The following is a 27,678-nucleotide window of genomic DNA, read 5'->3' on the forward strand; positions in this document are numbered from 1 at the left end:
ACCATTTCAGTTTATTGCAAGTTATGAGAGGTTGTTTAGTTATATGACAACTATATATGTCATATATGTCAATGCTTTTGTTTGGTATTGTTTATAATAAGTTGGAATGTATGGCTATCCTTTTGCAGCTTTTATTCATTCTTTCTCTTACCTTTCAGGATGGCTGGATGTGTGAATTAATGCACTCTACACATAACTATAAGTCTCATTGTACCTATTATCTGAATTCTTTTGAAAATTTAAATTTGATATACACGTTTTTTGGATGAAAAACCAAATAATTGAAGGAAGTTAAAATCCAAATAACTGATCAAGTGGGGGGAAAAATTACAGCACAAGAAATTTCTAATGACAAGGAATGGGATAAATTGTGTAAATCATAATTAATAAAACACCATTTACAATTCAATAAAAAATCTAAAAATTAAATTTGTAATAACAAACATGGTATCTGATAAATGTCACAGGAAGCTATATTCCATTTAAAGGCCCATTTAGAAACTAAATACCAAATTAAAACTAAATATATGATTTTTTTTTATCTTATTTAAGACAATTTGTTTTGAAGATTTTTCAGTATAATGGAGAAAATAACATTTTAAAGATATGTTCATCTCCTTCAGTAGCATAATAAATTAGCATTAACAGAGACATACAATTCAAGAAAGCAAGCTTATTCAGCATCAGCTAAAAAACAAAACAAAAAAACCTCCCATTTCGCTCATCTATTCACTCCAAATGCTTATCCAGCTCAGCTTTAAATTTATTTAAGCTATCAACTTCCACAACAAGAGATGGAAGTCTGTTCCAGCAATCAACTACTCACTAGCTACAAGCAAATTTCTGCACATCTATTGTACAACTGTCTTTTCTCAGTTTGAATCTATGCCCCTTCAGATTCTTAATCTGAAAAGAGGAAGAATCCCATCAGCATTCAGCTTGCTCAACCTGAACAAGGCCTTATACACCTCAGTCAGATCACCTCGCATGTGCCTAGTCTCCAGGCACTGCAATTTGCAAAACTTAAGCCTGTCTTGGTAAGAGCACCCCTTTGTTCCTCTCATCAATCGTGTTGCCCTTCTTTGTCTTAAATTAATTGATCATTATAAATAACTTAAACTGGTTAAATTAATGTTTTACAGAAAACACTATTGGTAGTTATAATTAAGAAGCTGTAATTTATCAGTTGGTGATGACAGATCATTTGATTATACTCATATCATTTGAATGATTAGTAGTAGTAGTAGTAGTAATGGCAAATGATACAAGAAAGCAAGCTTATATAGCATCAACCAAAAAAAAAAAAAACTATTTCGCCTGTCCATATCCTCCAAGAATTTGTCTAGTTCTCTTTTGAATTTATTCAACCCATTCACTTCCACAACAACAGATGGAAGCCTGTTCCAACAATCAACCACCAGGTTGATTGTTGGCTAAAGGCAAACTTCCACATCTATCCTGCAATGCGCCTCCGTAGCCAGGTGGGAAGGAGCAGCAGTGCATAGCACACGCTTCTTGATTAGGCCGGGGTTCGAGCCCGTCACCACCAAATACGGAGGATGCGGAAAGGTCAGGGAATGACCACCGCATATCCTGGAGCAATATGGCCTTAGTTGCTAATGCTCCTAAAAACCAAATAACAAACAAACTATCCTGCAACCATCCTTCCTCAAATTAATTATTTGCCCTCATGTGTGTAGTCTCAGCAAGTAAAAGAATACCATTAACGTTCAAGGCTTTAAATATAATAAGATCTCCCCCCAGTTGCCTCATCTCGAGATGCTGAAGTCTGCAGAAGTGAAGCCTTTCTAGTAAGAGCACCCTTTTGTTCCCTTCACCAATCTGGTTGCCCTTCTCTGCACCCATTACAGCAGATCTACATCCTTCCTAAAGTAAAGGCTCCAAACCTTTATACAGTACTCAAGATGCAGCCTAACCATGGGTTATACAAAGGGATAATCACCTCCTTATCCCTGCTAGCAAAGTTTCTGTATATCAATGACAAAACTCCATGAGCTGTCCTGGCAGTGTGTCTGCACTGCTCAGAGAATTTCATGTCTGATTGCACAATTACTCCTAGGTCTTTTTCATTCTCCACTATCCTGAGTGTTGTACCACACAGTTAATAAGTTATTCTGGGGTTACTGCAACCCATGTGCAGTATCTTGCATTTCTCAATGCTAAACTTCAATTGCCGTTTCTCAGCCTGTTGACCCAATTTTCCTAGATCTTGTTGCAGCAGCTCGCCCTGATGACTGTCATTAACCACCCCTGAAAACTTAGACATTAAACCTGATATACCTTCATGAGTATTATTGATAAATATTGAAAACAACAGTGGACCCAGTACCGAACCCTGTGGAACTCTACTAATAACATTAGTCCACGAAGAGCAGTGCCCATTGATAACCACTCTCTGTCTTCTTCCACTTAACTATCCCTTTATCCATAGCAGTTACTTGTCCTCAATGCTATATTGCTCCAGTTTGTATAGCAGTCTTTTAAAAGAAAGCCTTCCTGAAATCTAAGTATATGATGTCAAAGTTATTTTTTGTGTCCAGTTCCTTACTGTTTTCGTGCCCAGTTCCTTGGTCACTGCCCTGCCCTGACCAAGGAACTGGACGTGATAGTGATAGCCACGTGAAGTTTTTTTCCAATCTTGTTATAAAGTTTTAATTTAATGGAATAAAGAGATGCCATATCTGGTAAAAGAAGTTCAATGAATCCTAGTGCAAATGAAAGTATGAAAAAGGCATGTCGATCGCATTGAAAAATAAGATGGAGGTTATTCGGAGGATGGAAGCTAATGAAAGCCACCCTAATGTGTGTAGGGCTATGAATATGCCTCCATCGATTATTGCTACAGTTATGAAGAATGCTGATAAAATAAAACAATTGATGCAAAGTGCTACACAAGTTAGTTACAGCAGAAGTAAGCTTTTAGAAAAAATGGAGCAATTGCTGGCAGCAGATTTGGCCTCATCTCATCCATCAATGCAGTACCCATGTTCATGGACTCTCCATGTTGTGATATGTTGGCTAAAATCTCCATTTCATCCTCAGACTTAAAATGGCTAATCAACTTCCTTCCAAACTGAAGCAGGACTAGGTGGTATCCTGAACTGCTGTCTCAAACTGTGGCAACTCTGAAAATTTAGCTGAAATGTGCCTTCTTAAACTCTTTTCCACAATTTACACAACATGTAGAATAAGGATGTTCTTGATATTACTGCTGCCTCCAATTCAGTTGCTATTAGTCCTCTGATATCTCTACTCCTGAACTATTACTGCACCTTAGAATCCCTGGTGAATGTAGTTCAACAGTTACTTTGTGATTGCATGTTCATCTTCTCCTCTAAAAAAATTTACAATCAGTATGCAGAACTTAGGCCTGCCCCATGGAAGAGCTGTCTTGGCCTTCTCAGCAAGGCCAAACTGGCTCTTCTAATTTGTTAAGGGGAGATCTTCTTTGACCAGTCTGATTAACAACTGTGATGTAATCACAAAGAAACTGTATGCAAAAAAATAATTTTGAATCATATACTCAGAATTCATTAAAGTTTTTGGCACAGTTCCACATGAAAGACTGGGATAGTTTGGCATTAGGAGCAAGTTTCTACTATGGATGAAGGGATGGTAAGTGTTGAGTAGCAGGAGATAGAGAGCAGGTATTAATGGCCACTGCTCTTCATGGACTGATGTTATCAGTGGAGTTCCTCAGGGTTCAATTCTGAGACCTCCTTACTGTTATTTATTAACAGTATTGATGAAAGCATATCAAGTTTAATGTCTAAGTTTGCTAATGATAGAAAAATTAATAGGGTGGTTAATGACAGAAATCAGGTATACTACTGCAACAAGAACTAGAGAAACTAGACAAATGGGCTGAGAAGTGGCAGCTGAGGTTTAACATTGATAAATGTGAGGTACTGTATTTGGGTATCAGTAACCCCAGATAACATATCTATTTGATACTACTACACTCAAGATAATAGAATGAAAAATACTTAGGGGTAATTTTATAGTCTGACGTAATTCTCTGAGCAGACAGGCTGCTAGCACAGCTCATGGGATTAAGTGAACGATATACATGAGCTTTGCCAGAATGGACAAGGAGCTGATTCCACCACATCTTGAGTACTCTGTCCAAGTCTGGAAGCCTGATCTTAGGAAAGATGTGGATCTGTTGGAATGAGTATAGAATGCGGAGAACAAAAACATTGGACATTAGTCAGGGACAAAAAATAGTATTGCCAACAATGACTTGCATTCTATAAATTTCAGTATCTGGTAACTAGGCTTTTGTGAGGACACTTGATTGAAGTGTTTAAGACTGTAAATGGATTAAGTGAGCTAAATATGTAATTGATTTTTGGAACAAACTTCCATCTAGTGTTGTGAAAGTGGATAGTTTTTAAGAAAGGACTAGACAAATTATTAGATCAGATAGACAAGTGATGTTAAGTTTTTTTGTTTTTTTTTTTCCCTCTTGTATAAGCTTGCTTCCATCATAATATGCCATTACTAATACTAAAGTCACTCCAACAATTGCTGATGAAAATTTTCTGGCTTTATCAGTCCTTTCAAGTAATGTCAGCTTCTCATAACTTGCTGAGGACTTAGAGTTATATCAAACTTTTTGGTTTTTGTATCAGTCCCTTGAGGATCCAGTACATGCTATTTGCTCCTTCTTCAGCCTTTTCTCTCCTACAAGTTAGAATCCAGTCTAAAGTAATTCCACCTGTAAACCAGATTAAGTTTTTAAGTGTGTGTACCTGGATTTTAAAGTTCTCTTCTCAGCCCACTGCACAAAGCCCTGCCTTACCAGCATTTTTATTTATGAAGTGGGTGGGACTTTGCTCTCATTCATAATCTAAACATCATACAGAAATATTTTACCGTCTATATTCTATCATCATTCTTCTCTTTCTTGGTGATTTCCTTCTACTTATGACTCTCTCAGTAACTCGGGAATTTTTTTTTGGCTGGTGCAGCATAAGCCACAGGCTTCCTTGCACCATGTAGCTAATAATAATAATCTCACTTCCCCTACATTGTTAATCTGGTCCTTCATGTAGAAATTTATCCTTAAACCTATCGTGTCAGCCAAATATTTTCTCATCAGTTAGTTAAATGCAAAGCTTGAATTTTCTATTGTGTCATCCATTTTGAATCAACTGTGCTAACAAATTGAAATCATGCCTGCTATTGTTCCATTGGCAGTACAAAGCTGTCTAGTGTTTTTATATCCTTTGGGCAGTGATCAAGCTTGATCACTGCTCAAAGTGACTCATCCAATGTCTGGAACTTTCTTCCATCCAAGACTGCTAGAGCCACTCCATCTCTCTAAACTTTCCAGAATAAACAGATTTGATTCTTCATTCATCAACATCTCAATCAAGCTAACCACTCATTTCTGTCTTTACTCTAATGTCTGGCCTTATGACAGATTGTACAGAAAAAGTATTTTAGGCTCACTGATATTAGTATTAGCATTAGTAGAGGCATATGATGCAAGAAAGCAAGCTTATGTAGCATCAACCAAAAAAAAAAAAAAATCACTTCCATTTCACCCCTCCATTCGTTCGAAATACCTGTCCAGCTGAGCCTTAAATTTATTTAGGTTATCAACTTCCACAACAAGGGATGGAAGTCTGTTCCACCAACCAGCTGGCTAAAGGCAAATTTCCACACATCTGTCTTTCCTCAATCTGAATTTATGCTCTCTCAGGTAATTATTCTGAGCAAGAGGAAGAATCCCATACGCATTGAGCATGCTCAAACCATTCAAGGCTTTATACACCTCTCTCAGATCACCTCGCCGGTGCCTAGTCTCCAGACACTGTAATTTACAAAACTTAAGCCTTTCTTCGTAAGAGCAATCCTTTGTTCCATTCACTAATCTTGTTGCCCTTCTTTGTACTCGTTCCAGCAGCTCTACATCCTTCTTGAAATGAGGCCTCCAGACCTGTATACAGTACTCAAGGTGTGGCCTGACCATTGCCTTATACAAGGGAATAATCACCTCCTTATCCCTGCTAGAAAAATTCCTGTATATCATTGACAAGACACTATGAGCTACTCTTGCAGCCCGTCTGCACTGCTCAAAGAACTTCATATCTGCCTGCACAATAACCCCCCAGGTCCTTTTCATTCTCTACCACTGTCAGTGTAGTACCACAGAGTTGATACATTCCTCTGGGGTTGCTATTTCCCATATGTAGTACTTTACGTTTGTCAAACTTCATTTTGTTAAACTTCATTTTCAATGTTAAACTTCATTTTTCACACCTCTCAGCCCATCTGCTCAACCTTTCCAGATCCTGTTGCAGCAGCATAGCATCAGCAGTGTCCTTAACAACCCTGCCAACCTTTGTATCATCTGCAAACTTGGACATTAAGCTTGATATACCATCATCAATATCATTTATAAATACAGAAAACAATAATGGACCCAACACTGAACCCTGAGGGACACCACTAATAACATTAGTCCACGTTGAGCAGTGTCCATTGATTACCACTCTCTGTCTTCTCCCCCTCAACCATCCCTTTATCCATAGCAGCAATTTGCCTCCAATATCACACTGCTCCAATTTGTGCAGCAGTCTTCCATGTGCAACAGTATCAAAAGCCTTTCTAAGATCCAAATATATAATATCAAAGTTATTCTCTGCATCCAGTTCTTTTGTATCATAGTATCCAATTTGCTGCCTCCTTTAACATTCTGCATCATAGTATGCAATCAAATTGGTCAGGCAAGACTTTCCCTTAACAAAACCATGCTGTGTCCGAGCTATAACTGAAGTCTTGTCTAGATGATCCTGCAGTGCTTCTTTAACTAGGGCCTCCATTAATTTTCCTGGAACAGAAGTTAAACTCACAGGTCTATAATTGTTTGTGTCAGCCTTTGATCCTCCTTTGTGAATTGGGGTCATATTTGTGCATCTCCAGTCCAAGGAAGCTCTCATAATTATGGCTAAGGTTTTCTTACTTCCTTTGCTGCCTCCTTTAATATAACTGGATAGATCCCATCCACCCCAGGTGCCTTTCTTGTGTTTATCTTCAACAATTTCTCCTCCACTTTACTTTCAGTTATTACAAGATTATCCAGCGTACTGCCAGAGTTGAATACACCTCTGGCATTCCCTTTGCTGAATAACTCCTTATAAATATCAAATTCTTAACTTTAGCATATGTCTCCAGTCCAGTTTCAGTGAGTTTTTTTTTTTTTTGCATTTTTATGTTATTCCTTTGTTAAAGCCTCATTTACTTGTTTTTTGTGTTATTAGATTCTTATGAAAACCCCTCTGGTTTGTCTTGTCTGTGTTTTGTTCCTTTTTTTTTTTTTTTTTGGTTGGCTATAAATGATTTTATATTTACAAGTACTTTGGTATATGTCCCATGCCCACTCTGTTATACCTTCTCAGAGGCTTCTAATCTGAAATATCCTTTACAAATCTGTCCCTTCTGGTTATTGTCCTGTTGCACTTGCCCAAATCTTTTCCAACATAATGGAGAAATCCATTGATCCTTACACTGTCTGGAAATTTTCCATCTGATTAATGATCTAATGATCGCCTGTATGAATTCTGTCAGTGTTGATCCACTGATGCTGTTTTGTCTTAAATTACACGTCTTTGTACAGATTCCATGGAAAAGACCAGAGAAATTCAAGTAGTTCTCTTGACAATTTTAAGGCTTTTGATTAGGTTTGGTATAAAGGTCTTCTAAACAAGTTTCCATCTTATGGTATGCCTTCTATTTTTTGCAATTGGTTAGCCAGTTTCTCTGACTTCTCACTGTAGATGATGGTAGATGGTACTCTAACTTTTCAGCTAATAATGGAGTTTCCTAGGTTTGTTCTTTTTATCCACTGTCTTCCTCCTGTTTATTAAAGACATTTTTTTTTTTCCACTGACTAGAAGAAGGTAATTTAAATCTGTATTGCTGGTTGTGATTCTTTATCATCCTTCTGGCCTGTGTCATCTGCAAATTTGATGTGCCTTTCAGTGCCTTCATCAGTGTTATTTAAGAAAGTTATAAAAAAAAGAGAAGGTTTAGATTAACCCTCAAGGGTTCTCACTTGTGACTTCAGTCTGTTCTTTAATTACAGTCAAGAAAATTCAATCTGGAAATTAAATACCATTTAGTTTGAGATGACTATAACACTGCAACAAATACAGGCTTCATTGGTCCATATCTGTTGCAGACCATCATGAATGGTGATGCTTGAAAAATTTAGTGAAGTGGCCAACCATTTCACAATGGAAAATCTCTGAAGAACTGATGTTCACATAGAATGATGTACATTTTGTATTAACCATTGCATCAGTAGTGTGGTTCATACTTAGAAAGCTTTGTAATTTTTATTTACATTTATATTTACATTCATCATTTAAAACATCCAGTAAGTAGAATAGCAGGGAAATTAATTATTTTTTAATCTTTATAGTTATACAGTATAGCTATAGTTTTTAAATTATTTAAGAGCTCTTGTTACCATTCTGATTTTATTAAATCATCTTTTAGATGAAAGTCAGCTACCATTAACAGCATTAATAGAGCAGCCTTATTCTCATCAGTCAGATGTTGAAACTGTTCAAGATACACAGTATCTCTATGATGAAAATTTTCAAATTCAGTCATACCATCAGCAGATTAGACAGCATTATGCCCAGCAGCATGGACTATTAGAACAAGGACATCCCACAGTTGGTATTACAACTGTTAGTCAGATCACAGGTGACTGCTTTCTTCGATTTTTTTCTCACATTTGAATTTTTTATCTCTGTTAAATAAAATGTTTACTTCTATGATATATGCACTTAAATTATTTTTCTTATCTTTGTCCAATAAAATACAGAAATAAAAGGCTTTCTTTCTTAAACCGCGAAATCATTATGCAAGATTTGACCATTAAGTTCTAATATTGATTCCATTGGATGCATGTCAAAGTAAATAGGACATGACATTGTGCTGTGACAGTTGAACTATGACTGTTTTCCTCTGTGAAGTCATTTGCATATTGTAAGTTGGCCACGTGCACTCATGTTAGAGTTGTTGTGTTCATTCTGTTAAGCAATGAAACAAAGAGTAAACATTAGATTTCGTTTGGAGTTGGGGAACAGTGTGACTGAAACCTACAAATTAGCAAAACAAGTGATGAGATTCAAAGCACTGCTGTGGATGTCTAACAGTGCTTTGAACCCAGAAACAATCAGAAAATTTTGTACATTGATTGTGTCAGATCACTGAACGACTCTTTGGATGATAGAAGAACAACTTCATGTTAACAGAGAAAAAAATTGCACAATTCTGATACATGATTTGGGGAAATGAAGGTCTGCACTAGGTTGGTTCCTCATTGTTGACTGATGAACAAAAGCTGCTTGACTCAAAGCATGTGTAGAGCTTGTTCAAGACATTGATGAAGATCCCTTCTTGCTTGAGTTGGTTGTAACAGATGAGAGTCGTGTTTCTTGTGGCAGTCATCATTCACAAGGAATTTGTTCCACCAGCCTGAATAAGTATTCAGGTATAAGTATTCCCATGAGTTTTAAATTGTTTGGTTAAAAGGAAATTTAAAAATTCACTTAGTAAGACACAAGTTTTGCAAAAAGGGAGTTGTTGCCTGTTGCATGACAATGCTAGTCCTCATTCTATATGATCATCAAGGAGGTTTTTGTAATGTGTGGGATTATGGTGCTAAGTCATCGTGGTGCTAATTGATTATGGTGCTAAGTTGTCGATCAGTTCGGCCCTGGACAGATTGTGCAAGGCTCAAGGGGTAGAATTTTTCTCAGCCTGGTCTGTGCTTGTTAACAGACCAGGCTTTTCTGACCCAGGGTGGGTCGGAATACTGATAGCTTGGGGGGATACAAGGACTAATAGTTTAACAGTAGCCGTAGGCAGAGGTGAAGGTGATTCTTGCACAACTTCTATTAGAATAAGTGGCGACCTGGAGCGAAGGGTGTTGGGGGTTTCAGGGACGGGTGACAGTCATCGTGAAACAGGTGGGTATATGAGATGTGTTAGGGTAACTAGGAATAGGAGTAAGAGCATGTATACTTGCATGTATACCAATGCTAAAAGTATAGTAAATAAATTTGATGAATTTGAAGTGTTGGTCAAGACATCAAAGGCGGATATTGTTGGGATATCAGAGACATGTTGTCACACTGATATAAGGAATGCCGAACTGGAATTTGGGGAGTACAACGTCTACAGAAAGGATAGACAGGATAGGAAGGGGGGAGGGGTTATGCTATTAATTAAGAAAAACATAAAATCAAAAGAAGTGCATCCAGTTGATATAGATGAACAGTGCACTGTTGAGTCAGTTTGGTGTGACATAAGCACTGCGAAAGCAAAAATAAGAGTAGGAGTGTGTTATAGGCCTAATGACTCGAATGAGTACAATGAACAATTGTACAGAGAAATAGAGTGGGCTAGTAAATCAGAATGTCTTATAATGGGGGATTTTAACTTCCCAGATATTGACTGGAACTTGTGGGTTGGGCACTCACACACTAGTCAGACTTTTGTGGATTTATTGGATGATTGTTTTCTGCAGCAGCATGTTCGAGAGGCAACCAGAGAAAGTAATACTCTTGATCTGGTTATCAGCAGTGATCATTCATGTATTAGGAATTTGCAGATAAAAGAACCACTAGGTGGCAGTGATCACAGTGTACTGAAGTGGGATTTACTTAAAGATTTAATTACCATCAGGGGTAAAGGAAAGGGTTTTTGCTTCCGTAAAGGCGGGTACAGTGGTCTCCGACAGTTTTTAAATTCTGTACAGTGGGATCAACTGACAATGTTACCAACAGCAAATTCTAAGTGGGAAGCATTCAAGGAATTAATCGTGGATGCTACTAAAAGTTTCATACCTATTAAGAAATATTGTTCAAGGTTTAGGCCTAAATGGTTGTCAAATGAACTAATGAGACTCGTAACAGAGAAGAAAATTACATGGGATGCATATAAATTATCAAGTGACTCAGAAGCCTATGGCAGATATAAATTAATCTGTAATCAGGTCACAAAGGAGGTTCGGCAGGCGAAGGCAGATTACGACAAATCCTTGGCAAAAGACGCTAAGAAAAACAGCAAGGATTTCTTTACTTATATAAACTCTAAAAGGCAGGGGATGAATCTGATTGGTCCACTTGACATCGATGGTTTGACTGTTGATGATCCTGCCCAGATAGCAAACAAACTGAATGAGTATTTTGCATCTACATTCACACATGAGGACTTATTAAGGTTTGAAAATGGCAGAAGGTTATCAAATTGTAGCAGGATACTTAATGATTTTGTAATAACTGAGAGCAAAGTGGAAGAGAAACTGTTGAAGTTAAACGTAAGAAAAGCACCTGGGGTGGATGGGATCTATCCAGTTATATTAAAGGAGGCGGCAAAGCAACTAAGCAAACTCTTAGCCGTAATTATGAGAGCATCCTTGGACTCAGGGGAGGTTCCCACGGACTGGAGATGTGCAAATGTATCCCCAATTTACAAAGGAGGATCGTAGGGTGACACGAGTAATTACAGACCAGTTAGTTTAACTTCTGTTCCGGGTAAAATAATGGAGTCGCTGGTTAAAGATGCATTGCAGGATCATCTAGACAAGACTGCAGCAATAATTCAGACACAGCATGGGTTTGTTAAGGGAAAGTCTTGTCTCAGAAATTTGATAGGGTATTATGATGTGGTTACAAAGGAACTGGATGCAAAAAATAATTTTGATATCATATATTTGGATTTCAGGAAAGCTTTTGACACTGTTGCGCATGGAAGACTATTGCACAAATTGAAGCAGAATGGTATTAAGGGTAAGTTGCTACAATGGATAAAAGGATGGTTAAGTGCGAGAAGACAGAGGGTGGTAATCAATGGGTGCTGCTCTTCGTGGACTAATGTTATTAGTGGAGTCCCACAGGGTTCGGTGTTGGGTCCACTATTGTTTTGTATATTTATCAATGATATTGATGAAAGTATATCAGGCTTAGTGTCGAAGTTTGCAGATGATACAAAGGTTGGCAGGGTTGTTAATGACAGTAATGGCAGTGTGCTACTGCAACAGGATCTAGATAATTTTGGCAGATGGGCTAAGAAGCGGCAACTGAAGTTTAACCTTGACAAATGCAAAGTACTGCATATGGGTAGAAGTAACCCCAGAGAAACATACCAACTGTGTGGTACTACACTTAAGGTGGTAGAAAATGAAAAAGACCTGGGAGTAATTGTGCAGTCAGATATGAAGTTTTCTGAGCAATGCAGACAGGCTGCCAGGGCAGGTCATGGGGTTTTGTCAATGATATATAGGAATTTTGCTAGCAGGGAAAAGGAGGTGATTATCCCTCTGTATAAGGCAATGGTCAGGCCACGCCTTGAATACTGCGTACAGGTCTGGAGGCCTCATTTTAGGAAGGATGTAGATTTCCTTGAGTGTGTACAGAGAAGGGCAACAAGATTGGTGAGGGGAATGAAGGGATCCTCTTATCAAGAGAGGCTTAAATTCTGCAAATTGCAGTGGCTGGAGACTAGGCACCTGCGCGGTGATCTGATTGAGGTGTATAAGGCTTTGAATGGGTTCAGCACACTGAATTCTGATGGGATCCTTCCACTTGTTCAGATTATGAACCTAAGGGGGCATAAATTCAAATTAAGAAAGGAGAGCTGTAGAATAGATGTGCGGAAATTTGCTTTTAGCCAGTGGGTGGTTAATTGCTGGAACAAACTTCCATCTGTCGTTGTGGAAGTTGATAGGTTGAATAAATTTAAGGAGGAACTGGACAGGCATTTGGAGGGAATGGTGTGATTTTTTTTTTTTTTTTTTTTTTTTTTTCTGGCTGATGCTGCATAAGCTCATACATTTGCTTTCTTGCATCACATGCCACTACTACTACTACTACAGGAGAGACTGCTTCTACAGGGATGGGATACACTTAAATAGAAAGGGTGCAAGAATATTTGCAGATGCTATCGAGGCAGAGTTAGGTGGGTCTGAAAACTGCTAGCTTGGGAGGGGATACACGGACTAATAGATTAACAGTAGCCGCTGGCAGAGGTAAAAGTGATTCTTGCACTGCTTCTATTGAAATGCAATTGGGCAGCAGCCTGGAAAGCAAGGCAATGGGAATTTCCAGGACTGCTGGGAGTCATAGTGGAACAAGTAAATACATGGGCTGTGTTAGGGTAACTAAGAGTAGAAACAGGTGCATGTACACTAATGCTTGGAGTATAGTTAATAAATTCGATGAGCTTGAAGTGTTAGTCAAGACATCAAAGGCAGATATTGTTGGGATATCAGAGAAATGGTGTCACAGACATAAGAGGTGCAGAACTGTAATTTGGGGAGTACAAAGTGTACAGAAATGATAGACAGGACAGGAGGGGAGGAGGGGTTATGCTGTTAGTTAAGAAACACATAAAATCTGAGGAGGTGCATCCAATTGATGTTGGTAGACAATGCAATGTTGAGTCTGTTTCGTGTGACATAAGCACTGGGAAAGGAAAAATGAGAGTAGTAGTGTGTTATAGGCCTAATAAATCTGATGAGTATAATGAGCAATTGTGCAGAGAAATAGAGTGGGACAGTAAATTAGAGTGCCTTATAATGGGTGATTTTAATTTCCCAAATATTGACTGGAATTTGTGGGTTGGTCACTCACACACTAGCAAGGCTTTTGTGGATTTATTGGATGATTGTTTTCTACAGCAGCATGTTCGAGAGCCAACTAGAGGAAGTAATTCTCTTGAACTGATTATCAGTAGTGATTCTTCATGCATCAAGAATCTGCAGATAAAGGAACCACTAGGTGGCAGTGATCACAGTGTACTGAAGTGGGATTTACTCAAAGAGGTAACTACCATCAAGGGTAAAGGGAGGGTTTTTGCTTTCGTAAAGGTGACTATGGTGGTCTGAGACAGTATTTAAATTCTATACGGTGGAACCAACTGAAGATGTTACCAACAGCAAATTCAAAATGGGAAGCATTCAACGAATTAACCCCCAGTGGCCTCACATCTGGTGAGTATGGGCTTGGCACACCCAAGGTCCTGAGCTGGATATTATCATTCTTCTCTTTCTTGGTGATTCCCTTCTACTTTTGACTCTGTCTCAGGGTAACCCGGAGGAATTTTTTTTTTTTTTTTTTTGGCTGGTGCAGCATAAGCCTCAGGCTTCCTTGCACCATGTAGCTAATAATAATAATAATCTTGGAAGCCACTAGGCTTTTCATACCAACAAAGAAATATTGTTCAAGATTTAGGCCTAAATGGATGTCAGATGAACTAATTAGACCTGTGACAGAAAAAAAAATGCATGGAATACATATAAATTAACATGTGACACAGTAGCCTATGATAGATATAAGCTGGTCTGTAACCAAGTTACAAAGGAGGTTAGGCAGGTGAAGGCAGATTACGAGAAATCTTTGGCAAAGGATGCAAAGAAAAACAGCAAAGAGTTCTTTACTTATGTAAACTCTGGAAGGAAGGGGATGGATCAGATTGGTCCACTTGATATCGATGGTTCAACCGTTGATGATCCTGCTGTGGTAGCTAACAAACTAAATGAATATTTTGCATCAACATTCACACATAAGGAGTCATTCAGGGAGAGGAAGGCCAGAGGTGTATTCAACTCTGGCAGTAAGCTAGATAATCTCGTAATAACTGAGAGTAAAGTGGAGGAGAAATTGTTGAAGATAAACACAAGGAAGGCACCTGGGGTGGATGGAATCCATCCAGTTATATTAAAGGAGGTGGCAAAGGAAGTAAGCAAACCCTTAGCCATACTTATGAGAGTTTCCCTGGACTCAGGGGAGGCACCCATGGACTGGAGATGTGCAAATGTGACCCCAATCCACAAAGGAGGATCAAAGGGAGAACACAGGTAATTACAGACCTGTTAGTTTAACCTCTGTTCCAGGGAAATTAATGGAGGCACAGGTTAAAGAAGCATTGCAGGATCATCTAAACAAAACTTCAGTTATAGCTCGGACACAGCATGGGTTTGTTAAGGGGAAGTCTTGTCTGACTAATTTGATTGGATACTGTGATGTAGTCACAAAGGAACTGGATGCAAACAATAACTTTGATATCATATATTTCGATCCTAGAAAAGCCTTTGATACTGTTGCACATGGAAGACAAATTGCTGCTATGGATAAAGGGATGGTTGAGTGGGAGAAGACAGACAATGGTAATCAATGGACACTGCTCAAATATGGACTAATATTATTAGTGGAGTCCCTCAGGTTCAGTGTTGGGTCCATTGTTGTTTTCTGTATATATAAATGATATTGATGATGGTATATCAGGCTTTTGTCCAAGTTTGCACATGATACGAAGGTTGGCAGGGTTGTTAATGACACTAATGACAGTACACTGCTGCAACAGGATCTAGAAAAGTTGAGCAGATGGGCCGAGAGGTGGCAAATGAAGTTTAACCTTGACAAATGTAAAGTACTACATATGGGAAGCAGTAATCCCAGAGTAACGTATCAACTCTGTGGTACCACACTGACAGTGATAGAGAATGAAAAGGACCTGGGGGTAATTGTGCAGGCAGATATGAAGTTTTCTGAGCAATGCAGACGGTCTGCAAGAGTAGCTCATGGTGTCTTGTCAATGATATACAGGAATTTTTGTAGCAGGATAAGGTGATTATCCCCTTGTATAAGGCAATGGTCAGGCCACACCTTGAGTACTGTATACAGGTGTGGAGGCCTCATTTTAAGAAGGATGTAGAGCTGTGCGAACGAGTACAGAGAAGGGCAACAAGATTAGTGAATGGATCAAAGGGTTGCTCTTACAAAAAAAGGCTTAAGTTTTGCAAATTGCAGTGTCTGCAGACTAGGCACCTACGAGGTGATCTGATTGAGGTGTATAAAGCCTTAAATGGTTTGAGCATGCTCAATTCGTATGGGATGCTTCCTCTTGCTCAGAATAATTGCCTGAGAGGGCATAAATTCAAATTGAGGAAAGACAGTTGTAGGATAGATGTGCGGAAGAGTGCCTTTAACCAGTGGGTGGTTGATTGCTGGAACAACCTTCCATCTGTTGTTGTAGAAGTTGATAGCTTAAATAGATTCAAAGCAGAACTTGACGAACATCTGGAGCGAGTGGATGGGTGAAATAAGGGTGGGTTTTTTTTTTTTTTTTTTTTTTGGCTGATGCTATATAAGCTTGCTTTCTTGCATCATGTGCCTTTGCTAATGCTAAGTCATTCCCTTTGTTTTCCTGATTTATATCCCTTGGACTATTCATTATTCCACAAAATCAAATCCATGATGAAAGGTTGACAATTTCTTATTTATTTATTTTTTTAACGAAATCCCAAGCACTGGAGGTATCAGAAACTGTAGTTCTTAGATCCATGCATGGGTTGAAGGTTGAGAAGATGAAAGAAGATACTTGTTGACATTAGACTTGAATTTCAGCAGATTGCAATTTTCAGGAAATATGAAGGGAGGTTGTTTCAGAAAACAGAAGTTGAAGGAATAACTGAGGAAGAAGAAAAGTTTCTTATGTGAGTGTTAAGTTTTGGGCTGTTGACTAGTTGTTGCAGCACATCTTTGGACTGATTTGGAAGAAAGAGAGAGAGAGAGAGAGAGAGAGAGAGAGAGAGTGAAATTATGGAAGCCAATTCATAAGAACAGTGCCCATAAAAGTATCTATAGAAAAGGCATGCAGCAGAAACCAAACATCTGTGAGACAGAGTAAAGAGACTTTGTTAGAGATGGATCATTAATTGACTTAACTGCCCCTACTTTTAATGGAAGCTAGAAGCCTAAGAGAGGCTTTGCGGGCACTGCCCCAGATGTGGGAACAATATTCCATGGTATGGCAGATTTGCAATTTCTACAGAGTGAGCAACTGTTTTGAAGAAAAGTAATGCTGAGATCAAAGGAGCAAACCCAGTTTTTTAGATGCAGAGGAAGCAATGTTTCTGATGTGCTTATGCCAAAGGAGATTAGAGGCCAGAATAAACCCTAATAGAGATATGCAATCTTGCCTAGAAATCTGAGTGTTGTCAAACATAAGCATTGGAGCAGAAGAAACCTCTTTTCAAGATATAAGACAAAACTGAGTTTTATAAGAATTGAAATTAACTAAGTTGTCTTTGCCCCCACTGAATAATTACTTGGAGATCAGCATTTAAGGAATAGGTAATGGATATTTGAGATGTTGAAGCTGTTTGTTTGTGGAAGGCAAGGTTTCCTCAAACTGGAAACTGGATTGTAACATTCTATCATCAGCAAAACTATGTATAGGATTTCCAGTCAGTGGAAGAAGGTTATTAATATAAAAAAGGAAAAGGGTAGGAGAAAGAACTGAATCTTGGGGAACACCAGTATTAGTGGAGAAGCTAAAGACAGAGAGCAGTCTACCATTTGACAAAGTCAGCATTCAGAGAGAAAACTGGATACCCAATTACAAAAAATAGTTGGCAAACCAAAAGATGGAAGCTTATTTAGGAGACCTTTATGCCAAACACAATCAAAAACCTTTGAAATGTTGAGAAACTGCTTGAGTTTCACCAAACATTTCTATTGAATTTGTCCATAGATGGGTAGCATAAGCCAGTATATCACCAGTGGGTCGACACTGACGGTATTTGGTATAGTGGAATATATTAGTGATTAGGTGGAAAGTTTCTAGAGTTATGAGCTAGCTGTTAATAGGTTTCTCCATTACTTGAGAAAGAGCAGAAGCAAGTACAATGGGATGATAATTGGGTGGTAAGGATTTGTCACAATTTTTAGGAACTAGCTGGATATGAACAAATTTCCAAGAAGAAGGGAAAACACTGATGGAATAAGAAAGGTGACATAGAACAGGAGTAAACTCAGGAACATAGGTTTTGAGAACAAGTGGAGAAATATCATCAGTACCTGGCACTTCCTTGGCATCAAGGCTGTTCAAAATTCTTCTGACGTCCTTTTGATGAAATAGCATTAGCATTAGTAGAGGCATATGATGCAAGAAAGCAAGCTTATTCAGCATCAGCCAAAAAAAAAAAAAAAAACCCTCTCCCATTTCACCCCTCCGTTCGTTCGAAATACCTGTCCAGTTGAGCTTTAAATTTGTTTAGGCTATCAACTTCAACAACAAGTGATGGAAGTCGGTTCCACCAACCAACCACCCGCTGTATCTTGAAACAGGCCTATGGGGCTGGGAATTTCCATACTATAATAATTAATGATAGACACCAGCCAGGAATTAAACTAAAAATTTACTATACAATGAAATATGATGCAAATAAAATAAAACACTGATTAAATTATAGTTAAAATATAGTTAAAAACAATAAAATTAATTAAAATAAACTAGGTTAAAAGCGATAAAACAATACAATCTGGAGCTTTCGGAGAACTGCCGTCTCCTTCTTCAACAGCAAGAAGATGCTGTTGAAGAAGGAGACGGCAGTTCTCCGAAAGCTCCAGATTGTATTGTTTTATCGCTTTTAACCTAGTTTATTTTAATTAATTTTATTGTTTTTAACTATATTTTAACTATAATTTAATCAGTGTTTTATTTTATTTGCATCATATTTCATTGTATAGTAAATTTTTAGTTTAATTCCTGGCTGGTGTCTATCATTAATTATTATAGCAACCACCCGCTGGCCAAAGGCAAATTTCCGCACATCTATCCGACATCCGTCCTTCCTCAATTTGAATTTATGCCCTCTGAGGTGATTATTCTGAAAAAGATGAAGAATCCCATTGGCATTGAGCATGCTCAAACCATTCAAAGCCTTATACACCTCTATCAGATCACCTCGCCGGTGCCTAGTCTCCAGACTCTGTAATTTGCAAAACTTAAGCCTTTCTTCGTAAGAGCAACCCTTTGTTCCATTTACTAATCTTGTTGCCCTTCTCTGTACCCGTTCCAGCATCTCTACATCCTTCTTGAAATGAGGCCTCCAGACCTGTATACAGTACTCAAGATGTGGCCTAACCATTGCCTTATACAAGGGAATAATCACCTCCTTATCCCTGCTAGAAAAATTCCTGTATATCATTGACAAGACACCATGAGCTACTCTTGCAGCTTGTCTGCACTGCTCAGAGAACTTCATATCTGCCTGCACAATTACCCCCAGGTCCTTTTCATTCTCCACCACTGTCAGTGTAGTACCGCAGAGTTGATACATTGCTCTGGGGTTACTGTTACCCATATGTAGTACTTTACATTTGTCAATGTTAAACTTCATTTGCCACCTCTCAGCCCATCTGTTCAACCTTTCCAGATCCTGTTGCAGCAGCATAGCGTCAGTAGTGTCCTTAACGACCCTGCCAACCTTTGTATCATCTGCAAACTTAGACATTAAACTTGATATCCCATCATCAATATCATTCATAAACACCGAAAACAACAATGGACCCAACACTGAACCTTGAGGAACTCCACTAATAACATTAGTCTACGTTGAGCAGTGTCCATTGATTACCACTCTCTGTCTTGTGCCACTCAACCATCCCCTTATCCATAGCAGCAATTTGCCTCCAATGCCACACTGCTCCAATCTGTGCAGCAGTCTTCCATGTGCAACAGTATCAAAAGCCTTTCTAAGATCCAAATATATAATATCAAAGTTATTCCCTGCATCCAGTTCTTTTGTGACTACATCATAGTATCCAATCAAATTGGTCAGGCAAGACCTGCCCTTAACAAAACCATGCTGCGTCTGAGCTATAACTGAATTCTTGTCTAGATGATCCTGCAGTGCTTCTTTAACCAGTGCCTCCATTAATTTACCTGGAACAGAAGTTAAACTAACAGGTCTATAATTACTTGTGTCAGCCTTTGATCCTCCTTTGTGAATTGGGGTTACATTTGCACATCTCCAGTCTATGGGTACCTCCCCTGAGTCCAAAGAAGCTCTCATAATTATGGCTAGGGGTTTGCATACTTCCTTTGCTGCCTCCTTTAATATAACTGGATAGATCCCATCCACCCCAGGTGCCTTTTTTATGTTTATCCTCAACAATCTCTCCTCCACTTTCCTCTCAGTTATTACAAAATCATCCAGCTCACTGCCAATGTTTACTTTACCTACATCATTCTCCTTCCTGAATAACTCCTCATGCGTGAATGTAGATGCAAAATACTCGTTTAGATTGTTAGCCACCTGAGCAGGATCCTCAACTGTTGAACCATCAATATCCAGTGGACCAATCTGATTCATCCCTTTCCTTCTCGAGTTCAAGTATGTAAAGAACTCCTTTCTGTTTTTCTTTGCATCCTTTGCCAAGGATTTTTCGTAGTCTGCCTTTGCCTGCCTAATCTCCTTTGTGACTTGGTTACAGACCAACTTATATCTATCATAGGCTTCCATGTCACCCATTAATTTGTATGTATCCCATGCATTTTTCTTCTCTGCCACATGTCTCATTAGTCCATCTGACAACCATTTAGGCCTAAACCTTGAACAATATTTCTTAGTTGGTATGTAAAGCCTGGTAGCCACCAAGATTAGTTCCTTGAATGCTTCCCATTTTGAGTTTGCTGTTGGTAACATCATCAGTTGGTCCCACTGTATAGAATTTAAATACTGTCTCAGACCATCATAGTCGCCTTTACGAAAACAAAAACCCTTCCCTTTACCTCTGATGGTAGTTACCTCCTTGAGTAAATCCCACTTCAACACACTGTGATCACTGCCACCTAGTGGTTCATTTATCTGCAGGTTCTTAATGCATGAAGAATCACTACTGATAATCAGATCAAGAGTATTGCTCCCTCTTGTTGCCTCACGAACATGCTGATGTAGAAAACAATCATCCAATAAATCCACAAAAGCCTTGCTAGTGTGCAAGTGACCAACCCACAAATTCCAGTCAATATCTGGGAAATTAAAATCCCCCATTATAAGACTCTCTGATTTACTGGCCCACTCTATTTCCCTGTACAATATATTATTATACTCATCAGAGTCATTAGGCCTATAGCACACTCCTACTCTCAATTTTGATTTCCCTATGCTTATGTCACACCAAACTGACTCGACACTGCCCTGTCCATCGATGTCAACTGGCTTCACTTCCTTTGACTTTATGTGTTTCTTAATTAATAGCATAACCCCTCCTCCCCTCCTGTCCTGTCTATCCTTTCTATATACATTGTATTCCCCAAATTCCAGTTCCGCATTACTTATATCTGTGTGACACCACGTCTCTGATATCCCAACAATATCTGCCTTTGATGTTTTGAGCAATACCTCAAATTCATCAAATTTATTTACCAAACTCCTAGCATTGGTGTACACGCAGGTATACATGCACCTGTTTCTATTCTTAGCTACCCTAACACAACCCATGTGTTTACTTGTAACGCAATGACTACCAGCAGTCTCTGAAATATCCTGCATCTTGTTTTTCAGACTTCTGCTCATTTGAATAGAAGCACTGCAAGAATCACTTCCACCTCTGCCAGTGGCTACTGTTAATCTATTAGTCCTTGTATCCCCCCCAACTAGCAGTTTCCCGACCCACCTAACACTGCCTCGACAGCATCAGCAAAAATTCTTGCACCCTTTCTATTTAAGTGTATCCCATCCCTGTAGAAGCAATCTCTCCTGTTAACAAGTACAGTCCAGGCTGAAAAAAATTCTACCCCTTGAGCCTTGCACAATCCCTCCAGGGCCGAATTGATCGACAAGGCTCTCATCATATACTCCCTCCTATCGTGTCTGGGCAGAATTGTAGACAGAAGCATTGAATGGAGTCCTCCTACTACGAATGGTAGGAGGTGGTTTACTGAGATCATCAATACATGACTTCTGACATTGTTGTGAAATTCTTCTGATATCCTTTTGATGGAATACCAAAAGAGGCATTGATTGGAGTGTTTCACTCCAATCAATGGTACTGGGAATGGTAGGAAGTGGTTTACTGAGATCATCAATACATGACTTAGAAGAAAAGTGGGATGCTAGCAGGCCAGCTTTATCTTTATTTGAGGTGGCAGTAGAACCATCCAATTTTGACAGAGGTGAGAATAGAGATTGGCATAAGTTACAGTCAATAGCTTTGGCAAGATACCAGAATGCTCGACTACCATTTGGACAAGAAGCAAGTTTCCTACTCTTAGCCTGTTCAAAATCTAGTTTGGACTGATTAATAACTGCTTTACATTTGGTGTAAGCAGAAAATGAACCTGGAGATTTGGGTACAAATCAATTATGATATGCAACGTTCTTATCTTGAACAGCATTAGCACATTTCTTGTGAAAATAAGGTTTAGATAAAGGACGAGATTTTAAGGTGGAGTGTGGAATAAAGGATTTCATCCCTACAAGAATAATTTCACTGACACAATCTGAGCAAACATTGAAACAGTAATCAACCAAGGAAAAGAAGAAAATAAATCTCACAGATCATTCCATTGTAGATTCTTGTAATGCCAAACAACACGAGGTTGTGAATGGCTCCATTGGAGAAGAGACCATTACCAAAGCTGTGATCTGAGATGCCTAGAGGACCACTTACTTCTACTGTGGTAATTCGTAATTGCAAAAGCCTCAGCACCTTGACCAGCTGTGTCTGTGTGACTGGAAAACAGAAGCCAGCTAGAGTTGTGAACATTAAAATAACCCAGGAAAATTACCTCACTCTGAGGAAGTTGGGCTGGAGAAAGTCAAGTTTCAAAGAATACGAAGTGATTAGTGGAGTTGGGAGAACAATAGAGGCAACAGATGAATTTTGCAGAATGGAATAGAGAGATTTTAAGCCAGAGAAGATCAAAAATCAGAGAGTCCAAGTTACTAATTCTCTGACAGGGAATATTAGAGCAGAAAAATGCGTAAGTACCACCTTTAAAGCGAAATCCGATGGACTATCCAGGTGAGCAATAGTTGAATCAACCAATAATTGAGATGCTGTCAGAAAAAGTACAGAGGTTTGGCAAACTATAAGTGGAAATGGATATCATCGAGGTTGGAACTGAGACCACATATATTTGTGAAATGAATGAAGAAGTGTTTGAGAGGTCCGATGGACTATCCATCTCAGCCAGCCTGCGAACACCATTTTAGAACTGTACTGTCAAAAGGAAGATTGGATCTCGCTGTGATGTCCATCATAACCTCAAAAGACATCAGTCATGTTGCGTGATGGATTGCCAGTGCATGAGGAATTTGACAGTGTAGAGAACAATCTAAGAAATATGACAAAAGAATTTGTGGCATACATTTCAAAAGTATTTTTAAAAATGTTTACGGCAGTTCACAGATTAATTGCATAAGTGTGTACTGCTCAAGGTGATAGCTTTGAAAAATTAAAACCTTTTTTTATTCTTATATATGGTGAGATACAACTGGAAAGATAAGAAGACAGATCATTGGAATACAGTACCCCTCAAGGTAGCCAATTTGTAAGCTGATAAATATCGGAATAGTGTTTTTTTTTTTTTTTTTTTTTTTCAATGCAGAAAAAGTACATTTTCTTGCATAATTCTTTTTAGAAAAAAACAGTAGACAGAGAGGGCAGGGGAGAGGGAACAGCCACTAATCCCACACTAAAAATTGATGTGCAATAGATATTTTATTGGTGGGCCTGTTGGCAAAGACTAGTTTTTGCCTACCTCTATAATTCAATTTTTTTTCCATTATGCCACTTTATCAGAATTAAAAAAAAATTAAATGAAAAATAACAACCAGTATGATTTAATCAAGTATGATCAGGTATGTCAAAAGTGTTTTTCCTTCCATTCTTTAATTTCATTACAGTCCATGTAATGGAAACTTGTACCATATTTAGAGATCTTATTTTGATTTATGCAGATTAACATTCTCATTTTCATCACTGTCCATATCTGTGCTACTGCCGTTAGAATTATTATTTTTCTGTTCTGAACTGAGAATTATCTTCACTGTCAGATTTCTCATTTAGGTTGGTTTCATGGTGACGGCCTCTGTAGCCGAGTGATCAGGAGTGCAGTAACACACGCTCTTTGAGTAGATTGGGGTTCAAGCCCCTGACTGCTAAATATACGGTTGATCTGCCAACCCTCACTGGACCAGCGTGGCAGATTATGGTCCATTTCCTTCAGTATGAATTGTTGTGGAGGCTTCCATCCTGCAGTGGATTGATAATGGTTGCAGTTTACCTTTTTTTTTTTATTCATAATTATTGTTCTCAGCATAGGATGTCTTTCATCCCTGCCCAGTGGTAGGATTTGAGGGTTGCTGAAATTTAGTGTTCTCCATTCTTTTCATTCAAGGTCTTGTGGTTGCTAGCAAGATGGTGTCATTGGACAAATTCTGATTAAAGGCTTTGGGGAATTTATGTTTTGCTGGCATTTAGTTTCAAATCTTATGCTGATCAGGTGTTTTTGGTAATTGACAAAAAGAGGCAAAAATTATCTCTGCAACTTTGAGCGTATTCTGTTAGGGAGTTTCACATTATCTTACAGAATTTTCAAATTCACTTAGCTGACAGAAGACACAAAGTAATCTCAGTGAGCATATAATGTCTTTTCATTGGTGACTTTCAAGATCTTTTCATAATATGGAATGCAGTGTAGTGTAGTGCATTAAAACAAACAACTGTAATTGCTGAAATTACTGACATTTTGACTCTATTAATTAAAACATGACCTCCCTTTTTTGTACTTTTATTTGTCACTGCACTATGTTCAGTGCAGTTATCCATTAGCAGTACAGTATAATTTGCATGTTGATTTGAAACTTTTTTTCTTGTTTTGTTCATTTTCACATGGTCTGGAGCACATTCTCTGGGGAAATTTTAACACTGTTCAGATATTCACTCTCTATTCAAGCCTCTCTTTTCAAGCTCTATTTAATGTAGCATATTTTAATTAAAAATGCTTTTACATGGCCATATACAAAGTCACCTTGACCATTTTATGCCTTGCAGTTTAGGCAACTGTGTTTATCGATGTCCTTCTGAATTTCCCACCACGAAAAATTTTCTCTTCAGGTAAAAGATGCACCGTCAGTATGCACCGTCAGTTAGTCAAGAAGGTCTGATTGGAGTACAGGATATGCTAATTATGTAAATGTTATCTGAGCATTCAACTCAACCTTCTGAGATATATTTTCAGTTCATTTTCTTAAGCAAGTATTTTGTCCTTTATATTTTTCAAATATAAATTTTAATTGCTATTACTTTTCTAATAATATTTTTCCTTCATAGGTATTGCGCACAATAGCCCTCACCAATACCAAGCAGTACTGCAGAGTACCACTACCCATCATCCCTTCTCTCCTGCATTGTTAACCACATCTCGTGTTCAGCAGTCTGTAGCTAGCAGCAGTACTATTCAACACCAGCCACTAACTACTGCTCCTCAACTTCACTCATCTCCTATGGTTGACAGCAGTAGCCATCAGCAATTGGTTCAAGGCAGAAGTACTTCTCCAGTTCCAGTTACTACATCAGCAAATCATCCCCAGCATTATCAACAGCAGGAGGAGTTGCCCCTTCCACCTGGTTGGTCAGTAGATTATACGATGCGTGGCAGAAAATATTATATTGACCATAATACAAAAACTACTCACTGGAGCCATCCATTAGAAAAGGAAGGCCTCCCTACTGGTTGGGAAAGAGTTGAATCACCTGATCATGGTGTTTATTATGTTAAGTAAGTTTTTTTTTTTTTCCTTAATATTTGGCATACCTTATATTAAACTAACCAAAACTCATGAAACTTTCACTGAGAAGTTGTTGCTTTCACTTACAATCTTTATATTCAAAAGCTTTTGCTAGACCACAATCAATTCTGCAAATGCCATGACATAGGCATCACAATGATATATAAAATAAAGATATTTTTAGCTTAAGAATACCTAACTATAGTTTAAAATAATAATACAGTCTAAGAATAAAAAAGATACCATAAAATATTATTTAGTTGTTTTAGATCATAGATTAGCTATTTTTGAAATATTATGCAGGAAGTCATGCTTGCTCTATCTAGCTGTCATATTGAAATTTGTTTTCAATGTGACAAACAGTAATTGATTGTTGGAAGCTTGTTCCAACAATCAATTACTCTCTAGCTAAAAGTAAATTTTCAGCCTGGTCTGTGCTTTTTAACAGGAGAGACTGTTTCTACAGGGATGGGATACACTTAAATAGAAAGGGTGCAAGAATATTTGCTGATGCTATCGAGGCAGTTTTAGTTGGGTCGGAAAACTGTTAGATTGGGGGGATACAAGGACTATTAGATTAACAGTAGCCACTGGCAGAGGTGAAAGTGATTCTTGTACTGCTTCTATTGGAATGAGCAGCAGCCTGGAAAACAAGATGCAGGATATTTCAGAGACTGCTGCGAGTCATTGTGGTACAAGTAAACACATGGGTTGTGTTAGGATAGCTAAGAATAGGAACAGGTGCATGTATAGTTGCGTGTACACCAATGCTAGGAGTTTGGTAAATAAATTCGATGAATTTGAGGTATTGCTCAAAACATCAAAGGCAGATATTGTTGGGATATCAGAGACATGGTGTCACACAGATATAAGGAATGCAGAACTGGAATTTGGGGAGTACAATGTGTGCAGAAAGGATAGACAGGATAGGAAGGGAGGAGGCGTTATGCTATTAGTTAAGAAACACATAAAATCCAAGGAAGTGAAGCCAGTCGACATCGCTGGACAGTGCAGTGTCGAGTCAGCTTGGTGTGACATAAGCATTGGGAGATCAAAATTGAGAGTAGGAGTGTGCTATAGGCCTAATGACTCTGATGAGTATAATAAGAAACTGTACAGGGAAATAGAGTGGACCAGTAAATCAAGAGTCTTATAATGGGGATTTTAATTTCCCAGATATTGACTGGAATTTTGTGGGTTGATCACTCACACACTAGCAAGGCTTTTGTGGATTTATTGGATCATTGTTCTCTACATCAGCATGTTTGGGAGGCAACTAGAGGGAGTAATACTCTTGATCTGATTATCAGTAGTGATTTTTCATACGTTAAGAATCTGCAGATAAAGGAACCACTAGGTGGCAGTGATCACAGTGTGCTGAAGTGGGATTTACTCAAAGAGGTAACTACCATCAGGGATAAAGGGAAGGGTTTCTGCTTTCGTGAAGGTGACTATGATGGTCTGAGACAGTATTTAAATTCTATACAGTGGGACCAACTGATGATGTTACCAACAGCAAATTCAAAATGGGAAGCATTCAAAGAACTTATCTTGGAAGCTACTAGGCTTTATATACCATCTAAGAAATATTGTTCAAGGTTTAGGCCTAAATGGATGTCAGATGAACTAATGAGACATATGGCAGAGAAAAAAAATGCATGGGATACATATAAATTAATGGGTGACATGGAAGCCTATGATAGATATAAGCTGGTCTGTAACCAAGTCACAAAGGAGATTAGGCAGGCAAAGGCAGATTATGAGAAATCCTTGTCAAAGGATGCAAAGAAAAACAGAAAGAGTTCTTTACCTATGTAAACTGTAGAAGGAAAGGGATGAATCAGATTGGTCCACTGGATATTGATGGTTCAACATTTGAGGATCCTGCTCAGGTGGCTAACAAACTAAACAAACATTTTGCATCTACATTCACACATGAGGAGTTATTCAGGAAGGGGAATGCCAGAGGTGAAGTAAACTCTGGCAGTGAGCTAGATGATTTTGTATAACTGAGAGGAAAGGGGAGAAGAAATTGTTGA

At 38.4% G+C, this 27,678-nt stretch overlaps 1 protein-coding gene across 2 annotated transcripts in view; it reads left to right on the top strand.

Moving 5' to 3' along the window:
• sav (scaffold protein salvador) overlaps positions 1–27,678 on the top strand; it is a 105,329-nt gene that overhangs the window by 41,686 nt on the left and 35,965 nt on the right. For both annotated transcript variants that reach the window (XM_090370839.1, XM_090370840.1), the window contains exons 5-6: positions 8,533–8,745; positions 25,182–25,629. In XM_090370839.1, the coding sequence (XP_090226965.1) occupies positions 8,533–8,745; positions 25,182–25,629 (661 nt within the window). The remainder of the gene's footprint in view (positions 1–8,532; positions 8,746–25,181; positions 25,630–27,678) is intronic.

This window comes from Mastigoproctus giganteus, chromosome 3 (genome assembly GCF_048544385.1).
Source record: "Mastigoproctus giganteus isolate SK-2022 chromosome 3, ASM4854438v1, whole genome shotgun sequence".
In the NCBI taxonomy this organism is placed as follows: domain Eukaryota; kingdom Metazoa; phylum Arthropoda; class Arachnida; order Uropygi; family Thelyphonidae; genus Mastigoproctus; species Mastigoproctus giganteus.